Below are 14,645 nucleotides of genomic sequence, written 5' to 3'. Positions count from 1 at the left end.
GTTAGACATTCATGGCTCACTCTACTCTTTAAAACAAGTTTTGTGGAAATGAAGTGTTGCTGAAGATTGATAGACAAGCCAGTGTTGTCAGGCCTTTCTATGAGTGGCAGGCTGCTGAGCGTTTAACATTCTTGAACGGTCACTGAGCAGAAGTCAGATGTCCATATGTTAAGATTCAGGGAGCCATGTTTCATTTGAAAACATTATGTTTGACTTTTAAGCGACAGTGTTTATTCTTCATCTGTGGTGTAAATACGGAGAATATAAAGAGAGGGGAATTTACAGAGTGCCCAAACAGAATCTAATGACATTTAATTACACGCTTTGCTTGATTCTGATTGTTTCTACTTGGCTTGGTCCCCATATTTATTTTCTCTGCCGAAGAAAAAACTCATTGTTGTCATCATAAAATATCAGTTTAATGGCCACACAACTCACATGAAAAGTTTCACAGTTGTGAGCTGACAAAATAAAGTTTCTCAGAATACATTTGACAGCTCACATTGTCTAGCTCAGCTAAATGTACAAAATACAGTGAAGATAATGCCCCCCACTCTCCCACTCATACCACCATTCATGCATTTAGAGATTATGTTCATCATGATGTAAATGTAAATACCTGACAGGATTATACTTATAATATAAAATATATTTCAAGAGGGTGACGACATAGTATAACACCACTGCTATTGAATATGTTATTAATTATATTTTCCACAAAGACATCAATAGTATCTATAACAAAATGGCTCTTTTCTCACTATTCTACTGTTTCATGACATAATACACATCTACATATTTCAGTCCTAAGCCTATCTAGTCCATCTAAAAGCCTATATATACAGTAGGACATCTAAAAGCTATCTAAAACATAGGATAGGCTCTGTACTGTTCAAACTTTTCACACGAGTCCTAACAATTGGCAATACTTCAAATGACCACAGATGTTCACAATATAGAGTCCACAGAATGGGTCCTATACACTTGTACTGTCCTATCACAATGACTGGGTCCAATTGCCCAGAGGGAATCTCTTACATTGTCCATACAGGTAAAACCTTAAAATAGAGGACTAACTGTAATATTTTCAACATTTATAAGGATATCCATGTCAGACATGGATACACAGTATGTGGGTAGCCATATTTGTTATGGGACAGTCTCGGACAACAAATAACCATTTGTAATCAGATCCCTGGGTGTATAAACCAATCAGGTGTGGTCCGTCAGGTGCAACCACCCTCTATCTCTCATACATGTGAATCCACCCAGTTTGCCTTAGGTGTTGCTGCTGCTGTTCTCTGTGATGGCCTTCGAGGGGGTGGAGGCTGACAGGTAGCCCTTGAACAGACTCAGCACCCTCTGCTTGTACGTCTTAATGGCAAAGAAGTAGATGACCGGGTCCAGGCAGCAGTTGAGGTTCATCATGGAGACAGTCACCTGTACAACAAGACATCAGTTTGACATTTGGTTTTCATCCCAGCGACACTAACTTTATTCTACCCAATCTTTCATGAAATGAGAAACAAGACCGTACTCCTAAAACGTTAAAGTAGTTGCGAAATGAAGAGACAACCAAAGAGGTGATGTTTCATCTAAACAGTAGCTCCTACCTGTAGGGACCCCTTGAAACCTCTCAGCTCCTACCTGTAGGGACCCCTTGAAACCTCTCAGCTCCTCACAGCTGGGCTGGCCGAGCATCTTCCGCACCATGAACCGCATCACGTTGAGGTGGTAGGGGCTGAAGCACAGGACGAAGGTGAGGAGGATGAGGAGGATGATGACGTTGGCCTTGCGACTGCGCCCTGAGCGTCCCGTCAGAGGGTTCTGCTTGGCCGCGGCTCTCAGCTTGAGGTTGACCTGGGTGTAGCAGCCCAGGATGACCAGCAGGGGGCAGCAGAAAGACACGGTGCAGGCCAGGAGGAGGAGGTAGGGGGTGGCGCGGGAGCCCTCGAAGGTGAAGTACTCCATGCAGGCCTGTCTGCCCTGGTGCTCCCGTAGCATGGAGCGGAAGAGTAAGGGGGCGGTCTGGAGGGACACCAGGAGCCAGACGAGGCAGCAGACCCAGCGGACCACTCTGGCACCCCGCAGACACTGCAGCCGGTGGGGGTGCACCATGGCCAGATAACGGTCCAGACTGATGCACGTCATGAAGGCAATGCCTGGAAATAGACAGATAGTCAGTTAGCTGACAGGCAGAAGGACGGACAGACAGACAGACAGACAGACAGACAGACAGTCTTTTTTTATCATTACAGTGTGCATAAATAGTCTAAAATGTCACATTACCTGTGTAGGTGTTAGTGAAAAAGAGGACAGTGGTCAGCCTACAGAGCATGTCCCCAAACGGCCAGTCATACTGGCGGAGGTAGTAGGTGACCCTCCCAGGCAGGGCCAGCGTGAACAGGGCGTCGGACACGGCCAGGTTGATCAGGTAGAGGGAGGTGGAGTTGAACTTCTGATTCTTCTGACAGGTGACATACAGGACCAGGCTGTTGCCACAGACACTGATGATGAACACCAGAGAGTAGAAGAGAGGGAAGACAATCAGCGCAGCTTTCTGGTGAACAAAGACATCACAGGTACTTTGGTTGGCTGGGGCAGGGAAACCCACCGGGTCCAGAGTGGTGTTGCCTGCCATTTCTCCTGTGGGTTACAAAAGTAACTTGTTACACCTCATGAAAGAAGGAACCCATCAACAGAAATACATTGTATAAAAGCTATTATATGATTGAATACAATAAGGTGTTTAAGGTTTGATTTTAGTTAGAAATAGAATTATAGAAAGAAGTAGAAATACTCACAAGAGCCTTCTTAAGTAAGACTTCAATGTTTCACCAGGTATTCACGACTGCTATCCCTGGAGTTTGATAGAGAAATGTAACAGAGGACTGTTTGTTAACACGTCTGTAGTGTTCTGAATTACTTGGTCTTAAATCCCACCCCCACTTTCTACCCCTGTCTCTCTGTAGTTCTATTCTAGTGCAGCACAATAACATTTGGTCTCAACCTGTTAAATGGCACTTTCAGACATCAGTGTTTGGAATTAAATTCTCGGAACACAATTTGTTGTACAGTATTATGTATCTCTGGTTCATGTACATTCGTGTTTTTTCAGTGTTGTTCAGTGTGACATTAATCGTTTAATTTCTGTCTCACCATAGCTAACAAAAACAAAAACATTGTTGCTCCAACTATGTACGTGAACTGATCATTAGATAAAATCGATCAATCAACAACACTTTTGCCCACTTTTCATCACTACACAGACAGTGGTAGCATCCTATTCATGTTTTTAAGAATAGTGCACCTGTCAGAGTGGCTGTGCCCCCAACTTCCTGACATGTGGTGCTCTCTCTCTCTCTCTCTCTCTCTCTCTCTCTCTCTCTCTCTCTCTCTCTCTCTCTCTCTCTCTCTCTCTCTCTCTCTCTCTCTCTCTCTCTCACACACACACACACACACACACACACACACACACACACACCAACAAAAGAACTAGGGCATGGGTAGCTGGTCTGTAACCTAAACCTGCTTTGGCATCTTGCAGCTACAGTTACCAACTATTCTACTCACAACACAATGCTAGTGAAAAGAAAGTTGACCCATGTCATGCAATTTGCCTTTACATTAGTACACATATCAGTCTTGATAGGAAGTTGAATGAGAACGGCTATTACACCATGAAAAGCAGCCAGGGTCATCAAACATCCAGTCTGCCAACAGTACAGAAACAGAGACAAAAACAACAACATTCTAATGATATGAAGTAACTCCTAAAGGTTAAATGAGTTAAATGATAAGTGTGATACCATCTGAGGTAGAGCATCCTGTGTGTATAGTTCTCATACATCCGCCGGTACACGGACTGAGGTGGAGATGATGGGAGATTAGGGAGAATGTAGAAGTTGTAGCGGTGCTGTAAATGTCACCATCTTGTGATGCAGATTAATCATTTTATATCATTGAATGTAGTCACACCTCTCCCTCAACCGCCAACATGAAGATTGAACGCATGCCAAACATTAAAAGTGAACACCATGTTGGTGGAGAAGTGCATAAGCAGAGGAATGCTTCACACTTACACTTATTGTGTATCATTGCGACATCACTTTTGACCTCTTCAAAAACAATGTCATGCGGTGCCATTTCTCACATTGTATGTCTACTCTATGCATTTGAGTCCTTTCACATTGCAAACATCAGCAGCTTCATGTAAATAAACCAATACTATACAATGATCAAAAGAAAAGAAATGTCTACATCTGGTGGTAAAAGTGATTTATACAGTGAAAGAAAAAAAATATTCCAAATGTATTTACAAGTGCAGTAATACGAACACTGTACTGTACATGTGAAGCTCAGGAAGGCCTACTGGTTCCACTCCACCTCCAATACTCAATTCAATTCAATTCAATTCAATTCAATTCAATTCAATTCAATTCAATTCAATTCAATTCAATTCAATTCAATTCAATTCAATTCAATTCAATTCAATTCAATTCAATTCAATTTAATTTGCCATGTGCAGTGCACTAGGAAAATGACTTGGTATTCTCCATGCTGAACAAGCTACAGTACATACAACAGCAAGACGACAATACAACAATACTCAAGACAAAATATACAGTACCAATATGAGTGAATAAATATACTGTACAACTTAGTGCAAGAACATGTAAAGTGCAAGGTGCAATGATCAGGAGTTATTGTGGAGGGCTATGGCTTTGGGGAAGAAACTGTTCAAGTGGCGTGATGTTTTTGACCTGGTGGCCCTCTACTCTACTAGGCTTACAGTAATAGCAGGGTTAAAATGATACATGAACTGTTCAGTGTTCCTTTGACATACAGTATGTGGGACCATTGATATTAGCAACACGTACAGCAGGGGAGCTCTGGTGAAGGCTGAAATCGGAGGATGGCCTCATTGTCCGACATGGAATGAAATGAGGAATTAGCATATGCTTTTATCCAAAGTGATAATCTGGTATCAAACACATGAATGGTTGGTGTATGGAGGTAGAAATTGTACATGAGGCCATGAAAAGACTGAGGTGGAGATGATAGGAAATTAGGGAGAATGCAGAAGTTGTGGCGGTGCTGTATAAAATGTCACCATCTTGTGATGGAGACGAATCATCTTATACTTCCACTAGCCTCCGCTGACATACAGTATGTTGTTATTGCAGAAGCCCAGTGTACAGTAACAGTAACAGTAGAGAAGCACACTGTACAGTGGAAACATACTGTACAAATGGGACTCAGCTGGTCCTCGGTCTTACTCGCCAGCTAAAGTAGCGTAATTGAAACGGATGGCTCTGAACTAGCGAAAGGTCACTAATCGTTACCAGTCACATGCGGTTATGATACAGCTCTACTTAGGTCACGATACGTAACGTGTCCCATGTCGCCAGTGTCACCTGCGAGTTCGCAGGCTGCCGCAGATCATGCCTGGATTTCACGCTCCATTAATCTGGAGCATTGAGTTAAACATCTCTCAACGTCCGGCCCATCCACCCAAAATGAAAGGACAGTTGTTTTTTGCACTCTCAGAGGGTGGCCTGTGGCTCCCTCAAAATGAGTTAGTGGACCAGAGTGGCTTAATGGAGAGGATGGATGGATGAGTACGCCCTCTCCCCACATGTAGCTACTTTACTAAACACTGCCCATACAGTATTGTGATTCACATTGACGTCTGAGTAATTAGGCTCTCTTTTTGAAATATACCGATACAGAAGCCTACTGTATGTAGGTCTTAGTTGATATGATTGAGGAATAGCATGTCATTAAATGGAGAAAGTCTAGCTACCATATTCATATTTTTGTCTAAGAGAGAGAATGGAATGAAAAGAAGCAGCATCCATCCGCACACTCAAAACACACTCAAAACTGAAAATCCAAACCCTGAACACGAGACATAGTGTTCTCTCTCTTAGACAAAAATAGACATGCGATCTTCAGACATGCCTGAAGAAGGTCTATGAAAGACCAAAAGCTTGCAATAAAACATGGATTTTTGCACAGTTTTGAGTGTGCGGATGCTACTTCTTTTCATTCCATTTGATCCTCTTCAGCTCCAGCACCTCAGCTAAGTCTGATTGCGGATGAGCAGTGGTATTTTCATTATTTTTGACTAAGAGAGAGAACAATGTTCTATGTCTTGTGTTCAGGGTTTGGATTTCACTATGTTGCCACCATGGAAAGTTACTGGTGCGCCAGGCAGAGCGCTTACGGTTTTGTGGGTTGATGGGTGGTTGACATGAAAGGTTTTAGGAAATTGAAAGTGACGACCCAGCATGGAACATGCATGGAAGTCACTTCTCAGAAATGTGACCTTTTTCTGGTTGGTAAATCGGGGAGGGAGGGAGGGAGGGGGGGGGGTGAAACTGATTTGGAGGGAATTATACATAGTCAATGGTGCAACAACAGCACCATAAAAGAACACCCCAGAAGGCATATCGTTTTAAAGGCGCCTTCATGGTACTGGGGGAGACCAGTGGTGTGTTTGTGAGGCAAACTGGGAATGACTTCTGGTGTCCACAACATGCCTGGAATCACCAGCATGGCTCCACAAAAGGTGACTGACCAGATTTGGATGTTTTTTTGCTGCCCAAATTAATTTGATATCAAACTTTTCCTCACCAGTGTTTTTAGATTACATTTGAAGTCTGTTGAATCACGTAAACATACATGTGTCTGAAGAATATTAATAAAATACAAGTTCAGCTCGGTGACGAAATATTGATACTTATACTATGTGTATTTTCTATTCCCAATGTGGATATCATAGGGACGTGGATCGTCATATATTAGAATGTAGTTTATACTACACCCTTATTGTTCATACCTTATTGTTCATCCTTAATCAAACTTATTGTTATGTATATGGCTTATGGACAAATGGCTTAAATCTATGGCTACAACCAGAATTCTTCTGTTTCTGCCAGGGTAATTCTACCAGTCCCGTGTCTTTTTTGGCAAATTAGGGCCTGCCATTTGTGATTGTACCACTAGAGGGTGTACAACCATTGACTATTAGCGAGGAAACTGTGAAAAGTGTGAGATGGAAGATCCCCATGTCTAGTGTAAGCCGTGTGTACTGTAGCATTTTAGTGTTTATTATTCTAGGGTTACACGAGGGGCAGGTGTGACCTCAAAAGACCCCATACAAATGTCACATTTTTATCTCTTTTCTTACTCCTAATTCACGCCATGAATTACTGTTGGTAGTTCCATACATGTATCACTATAACAGGCTATCCTAGTTTACAGTAATGCTGAGTTCCTGGGCCCTGCATCTATGCTGCCAGCCAGCCTATTGTTGGTGTGTGTAGGGGGTTAGTGGAGGGACCTCAGGGCACTCCTCCTTTGTCACGGGGCCTCATGTGGCTCGTGTCTGTTCTCATCATCACCATCTCCCCCCGTGGATCAGAAGCTGCCCGCACAGCCCCAGCCCAGCAAAGCACCAGGCCCCTATCCCTCTGTCCCCTCTGCTCGTGTGAAGACCCCCGCTCACACTTAGCCAGCCGCTTGTCATCTTCATCGCCACGTTTAGCTATCTGTTGGAACAGTGAGTGCTTTGCTTTTCAGGAAAACACCCGTTATAAATGTAGCTATATGTGGGTGGTTGGGTGCGAGGGAGGGTGAGAAAACGAGGCATCGCAGACACACACACACACACACACACACACACACACACACGCAGGCATGATGTTTTTGTGGGTGTGAGTGGAGGGCTGGGACATGGAAAGGGGGTGCAGGTGTATGTGGCAGCCATGAGGATGGTATAGGATGGGTGTGAAGACAGAGATATGGGAAGGCTGCAGATTGACACGCTGTGTCTGTGAGGAGAGGAGATGGCCTAGGCACTAAATCAGAGCAGGCGTGTGAGATGGAATGTGTCCTGTATGTCTGTACACTATATATTGGTTGAGTGTCTACACAGATGACTTTACACCGTAGCGTGCACACAAGTCATCTTCTGCATTTCAACATGTTTCTTCTTTAATCGACCATGTCAGAGTGTTGACAATGGTCCAGCTGGTTGTGAAGCACGTACTGTAGTTCAGTGCCCATATGAACTGCTGATGACTTCACACCTATTGGTCTGTGAATCTCATTCTCTGCATCTGATGTCCATCACATGCAGACGTTCAGCTCCTGGGCATGTAAGCATGTACCATGCAAGATTATGGCTATAGTTGGCTCTTCAAGGCTGCAACTGTGCAGATCAATGCTAATTTCACAATTGTTGTAAGACGGAAACCCTCCTTTTTCTATTTAGGTTCAGCATTAATGGTTCATTATTCACTGTGAAATTGCTAAGCAGTATTGTAGACAATAATTTTGTTTATGTGAAATAATAAAACATCTTAGAGACAATTAGGCATAGGAAATTGGAATGTGTGCTGAATTTTAATTAATGTATTTTTCAAATGTATCATTTGAATGATATGCATTTCTCTCACTCTAATAATAATAATAATAATAATAATAATAATAATAACTTAAATTGATATGGTGCCTTTCACAGACCCACGGTCGCTTTACAAGGGAATGGGACAAACAGAACAGAGCCAGAGAGACAAACACACAAAACAAGAAACAGTGAAACAGCTACTAAAGGTTGAAAGCAATGGTGAAAAGGTGGGTTTAAAGGGCAGTTTTGAATATGTCCAGGGTTGGAGAGTCGCGGATACTCTAACAGTTTTTTGTCAGGATGTACCACTGCCCGGCCCCTGTCTAGCATTGTGGCCATGGTAATACATAAAGCTCTCACAAAGCCACACATCACATTCTCATCATAATGAAGAGGGACGTGAACCCAGGTCAGCCAGGCAACATAACAGCATCGCTGGGTACTGTAAAGATCAAACCTCCTCTTATGGACACAAGGCCTAACAAAAGCAGTCCCAACAATCACTGTATTTTGGGTAGCTGGTCCTTTCCCCTGATGTTACCCAAACATGTACATACTGTATTATCATTAAGAAGGCTTAGGGTTAGGGTTCAGGTTCGAGTTAGGGTAAGCCTGTATTCTTCTGTCTCCAGTGTCTCAGGCAACGTTTGAAGACGCGCCCTTGTTCCCTGGTCCGTGCCGCGGCAGGTTTTCAGGTCATCCGAGGCGATGTGCGTATTTTGAATGTCGACTCGGCTGTTGTATTATTGTTTTATTCACAGAGCACGGAGTAATTATTTCAACAGCCCTCCTCGCCGGAGAACAGACTGACAGTTGCCGTCATTGCAGTGATCAGCCTGTTTCTGGGCCCCGGCTCAGGCTATTTGATGTATATTAACAGTAATTGGTGCCACAGCCACAACGATGTTTAGTAAACCTTTTGTGCCATTTTCCAGAAGGATGCCCATGAGGAATTCGGCGAAGCTGGTCTGTCTGCTGAGACGTCTTTGGAGCGGGGACGGATGGGAAGACTGCTGTCTGTCCTACTGGGATCAGGGATCATCACCACATCTTCTTCATCCTCATCATCCTCGGTTAGGAAGCCCTCGCTTGTCCTGTATGCTGAAGTATTTTACACAAAGACCAATTGGAAAAGCAGTAAATTACACACAGTACTTTTTTTCTAGGAGTAAGAAAATAAATGCCTTATATCACTCTTGTACTGTATACTTTTGCAAAGTAACCATATTGAACTCTATGATATGATCAAGTAAAACGTAAACGCAACAAGATTAATTTCTAACAACCAGAGGATGGTTTTAAAAATGGCAGGTTTTTTAAAACAAAATGTCAAGAAGATAAGAGACAATGATTTAACTTTTATTAAAAATGAATATATCAGGAAATGATAATGTTCACTCTCCGGAAATGGGAGCTATTGAGAATTGAGATAGCACCCCAATTGTTTCACATAGAAAATACAGAGATCTATGATTCAGTGTAAGAAAAATGCTAAGCTGCGGCCATCTTACTGTAGATGACGAGTAGATGACCAACCATTTTGTGTGGATTCCCCTGTGTGTTTACTTGTTTGTTTGTTTGTTTGTTTGTTTGTTAGTTTGTTTCTCAGGGGGATGGTGGCACCCCTGGGTACCCAGATGAGGTGCTTGGTGCGGTTACGGTTACGGTTACGGTTTCCGGTGTCTGGCGGGCGGGGACTCCAGCAGGTTACGGGGCTGCCAGATCCTACAAGTGTATGAGGGGCAGATGTGTGGTGACAGGACTCTGCTCATTAGGCCAAATCAGCGTCATGCTGTGACAACTTGAGGCTTCTCTGGTCACTCCAATACCCACCCTGCTCAGCCAAGACCAACCCAGACACCGGACCTCAGCCCCTGCCTTGTCCCAGCCACTGCTTTCGCTCCAGCCCGTGCTCTATACTGTACCTCAGGCCCAGCCCTGTACCTTAGCCCCAGATCCTGCCTGTATCCCTGTTCCTCATCCCCAGCCTCGGCCATATTCACCAACCCCAGCTTCAGCTTCAGCCCACAAGCCCAGCCCTGCTCTACTTCCCCAGCCCTATCCCCATCCCTTAGACCCAGCTGACCCAGCCCCCGGGGCCCGACTCCCGAGGCGTTTTGGAGGAGTTGTGATCCAGTATGTATTTCAGTCTGCGCTGAGACCAGACGACAGCCACAGTGGCTCCAGAGAATCCCCTGTTCAGTGATTAGGAACAGTACCGCTCTGCTCATAATATGCTTTAGCATCTCCCGTGTCTAAACTGCTTAGCATCCGATGGGTCGCTCTGAGCCATTAAAGCCAGGTCGCAATTATAGACGTGTGGATGCTGGCCGGCGAAACAGATGTGCTTTGATCTATTTACGGTAGGATGGAGGGGGGGGGGGGGGGGTCATAACAGCTTCGTTCTGTGTGTGGGTCTGATCACGCACCTCTGACATCCTCTGTCACTCAGCTGGCCTGACATCCACTTTGTTTGGTGAATGATAGGAGTCAGGAGAGGCTGGTGGAGGTAGAATGAGGACTGGTACCAATTTCTACATCCACAAGCCTCCACTGATAGGAAACCATTAGGTTTACACATCTGGATCATATTCAACATATTACAATTTTATAGGATTAATGAAAACTTAATAAACCCTTTATTAGGTCTATTCTGTAGATCACAAATCATTTTGGAAACAAATGTCATGCTATAAAGGGTGACAAAGGGGTAGACTAGATAGACTACCGTACTGTAGACTAGATTTAGGGACTAGTTGTAACACCCTTTCTAAGAATTTGCTTATACATTTCTGTGAAGCATCAAAGCCTTATAAAGGAATTGTGAAGGCTTAATTTAGCTTTCATAAATTGTAATTTGTGTTAAGTGTTACAAAAAATAGGTAGTGGTGGGGGTAGTGGTGGTCTAGTAGTGGATAGTGAGTTGGACTTGTGATCGGAAGGTTGCGAGTTCAAATCCCGCCTGAAACCACACCACTACTAGTGTGCCCTTGAGTAAGGCACTTAGCCCTCAGTTACTCCAGGGGGAATGTCCCTGTAATTCGTAATTGTAAGTCGCTTTGGATTAAAAGCGTCTGCTAAATGGCTAAATTAATTAAATTAATATATATTCTTTGAACGCACAAAAAAAGTTAAAATGTGGGTTTACCGAAGTGTGTGCATGCCTGTGTGCTTGTGTGCGTGCCTATCTGCGTGTGCTGACAGTACACAAGCATGTGTGGAGGTGAGGGCTGCCTGAATAGAGTGTCAGACAATCCTCAAACTTAAAATGAAGGGGTGCCGATTTAAACCCCATCTGTTGAGCTGCCAAATTTGACCAAAGGGCAAAATAGTAAGTGTTGGTGTACATTTTTAACGCCTTGTCATCTTTTTTTCCCTTCAGTTTGAAGTGCCTTGGGTGGTGAAAAATGGAAAACAAATGTTCTGCTGACAGCTTTCTTATGCCCTGGGTGTGTGGGTATTTATATCATAAAGGTGCCAACACATCCTGGTTTTACTGTCTGACCATCGCTGGGGGAGTGTGAGAGTGGATGGGGGGGCACACTGTGGTTCACACTGCTAATTACTGTATGGGTTTGGGTGACGGATAGATGAATCTGTGATTCATTAATTGATTCTACAGTGGTGCAAAGTTATTTACTGTACAATAACATGACTGCTTTGCTTCCCTGAATCAAAGCAGGCTGGATGTTTGGCTGTGGCAGAGGGTGGGGCTGGGGCTAGGGCAGAGACTAGGGCTGGGGCAGGGCATAGTGCATAGGGCAGAGGCAGAGGCTGGGGCAGGACGTAGGGCAGAGGCTGGGGCAGGACGTAGGGCAGAGGCAGAGGCTGGGGCAGGGCATAGGACAGAGGCTGAGGCTGGGGCAGGACGTAGGGCAGAGGCTGGGGCAGAGGAGGATGCGACTGTGGCAGGAGTAGGGAACAGGGCTATAAGGACTCGAGCTAGAGCCTTATGCTAGAGCCTTATGCTAGAGCCTTATACTAGAGCCTTATACTAGAGCCTTATGCTAGAGCCTAATACTAGAGCCTAATACTAGAGCCTTATGCTAGAGCCTTATGCTAGACTAGAGCCTTATACTAGAGCCTTATACTAGAGCCTTATACTAGAGCCTTATGCTAGAGCCTTATACTAGAGCCTTATACTAGAGCCTTATGCTAGAGCCTTATGCTAGAGCCTTATGCTAGACTAGAGCCTTATACTAGAGCCTTATGCTAGAGCCTTATGCAGGCTAGGTTCCAGTAAGATTCAGTCCACCGGTCGTTGCCCTACCTCTGCCCTGTCACTTGTCTTATTGTCATCGTTTGCTTGTGTATTAAAAATGCACGGGTCACTTGTATGGCATTTGGTGCTTGTCTCCGGCGTACTGTGTGTCCTTGCTAACTAGTCAGTTGTGACCACTCGCACAGCGGCAGCAGCGGTGCCTTGGGCGAAGGGTGATTTCATAATATTTATCTTATAAGTGACAAGCCTGACGGAAAGAATGGTAATGATACCACCACAGATATGAATAATGAATGAACTCATATCAACTCCTAAAATGGTCTGGATGTACAACACATGGCAATAAGCAAGCATATTGTTCTTGTCTCTCAGCCTACAGGTCTCTCAGACTTAAGCGGAATTTAAACTATACTGTACATAAGTACTGCAAGAATGTGACATGTTTATCTAGAGCACCATCACTGTGGTGTATTTTTACAGCACACGCAGGGCGACTCCCCCAGATCGTGCGGCTGACATGAGTTTGTGCAACGTGGAGGTTTGTCCTGAGGTGAACTGTGTGTACACAGCTTTAGGTCCTCTCTGATGTTGTACATGTCTCTCAATCGGCTGGTGTCATGTTGCGAGGCCACCGTCCCACTGGGTTTGTTCCACATCAGTGCAGTGAATAGAGTACTACAGGCCCACAGGAGTGAGTCCTACAGAGTACTACTCATTCATAAACACACACACACACACACACACACACACACACACACACACACACACACACTCACAAACTCACACACTCACAAACTCAGTGTAAAATATACAGTGGTACCACAGGGTGAGAGCTTGTGAGAGGAGTGTAAAATGTACACTGAATATTCTATCAGCTGTCCACTAACACACTAAAAGGTGGCAAGTCAGTGTCTTGAGTGTCTAGTAAGTTGTGTTCAATTTGTCCTCAACTACTTTATTGGAAGGACAGAGAACATCGTATTAATATTCTTAGCCTGTGTGTGTCATAATCATGTTTTTGCCATAACCTCTCATGCAACACAAACGCAAAACCTTCAACAAAGTGACTGGTACCCAAGATGGTGATTTTCAGAGGTCTGTCTGGACCTGCTCATTAATTCAGTTAAATGAAGTGAGAAAGTGGGAATCAGGGTGAACCGAACGGGAAAAAAGCCCTTAAAACCATTTCCGGTAATTTGGTTAATGTGCAGACGCACTACTCTCTCTCTTCCTCTCTTTCTCTCTCTCTCTCTCTCTCTCTCTCTCTCTCTCTCTCTCTCTCTCTCTCTCTCTCTCTCTCTCTCTCTCTCTCTCTCTCTCTCTCTCTCTATATATATATATATACATAGGTATATATATATATATATATATATGTATATATATATATATAAACATTTGTCTCAATTTCCCATCTCTCATTTCAGCTCCCTGTTACCATCTGTCGCTACCTCTTTTCGCTCTCTTCCCATCACACTCTTTCTCTCTCTCTCTCTCTCTCTCTCTCTCTCTCTCTCTCTCTCTCTCTCTCTCTCTCTCTCTCTCTCTCTCTCTCTCTCTCTCTCTCTCTCTCTCTCTCTCTCCATTGCTGGGTCAGTGACTCGGCGGGTCGAGGCTCAGTCTGGTTTCCTCCACCAGTTCTGGGTTGTGAGGACTTAATGCTTACTGACACTCTCAGCTCCATCAGTCCCAGTCGCATCATTCCAGTAATTCAGGAGGATTTAGGAGCCCAGGATCGCGTGAGGGCTATAATCTGGAAACCCAAACAACTCAAGACTCATTGTTGAACAGCACAAATGACTGGATAAATACGTCCGTTTCTCATCTCTGACACACAGTGTTTTAGGATTTATGCCAGCATTTCAGTAGACAATATGGGTAAAAAATGTCCAACGTTCTGTGAATGTTTGGCTACTACATTGACAAACAACTTGACAGTAATACCACCGTACCACCTCAAAATTAATAAACTAAATATTTGCCCTCTGTAGCTGGTACAGGCCAAGGCCT

The 14,645-nt window shown here is 44.1% G+C and overlaps 1 protein-coding gene across 1 annotated transcript; it reads right to left on the bottom strand.

Annotated features, from left to right (window-relative positions):
• Positions 1–1,278: 1,278 nt before the first annotated feature.
• Positions 1,279–2,641, bottom strand: LOC308162708 (G-protein coupled receptor 183; the record flags this gene model as incomplete). The annotated part of the gene is made up of 3 exons (XM_080536850.1): positions 1,279–1,440; positions 1,648–2,162; positions 2,290–2,641. The coding sequence occupies 3 exons, from the start codon at positions 2,639–2,641 to the stop codon at positions 1,279–1,281; spliced, it is 1,029 nt and encodes a 342-aa protein (XP_080392976.1).
• Between the last annotated feature and the right edge of the window lie 12,004 nt (positions 2,642–14,645).

Source organism: Nansenia antarctica, assembly GCF_963989245.1.
Source record: "Nansenia antarctica genome assembly, chromosome: 7".
Lineage (NCBI taxonomy): Eukaryota > Metazoa > Chordata > Actinopteri > Argentiniformes > Microstomatidae > Nansenia > Nansenia antarctica.
The sequence above is the reverse complement of the archived record's forward strand: the minus strand, read 5'-3'. Positions and strand labels throughout refer to the sequence as shown.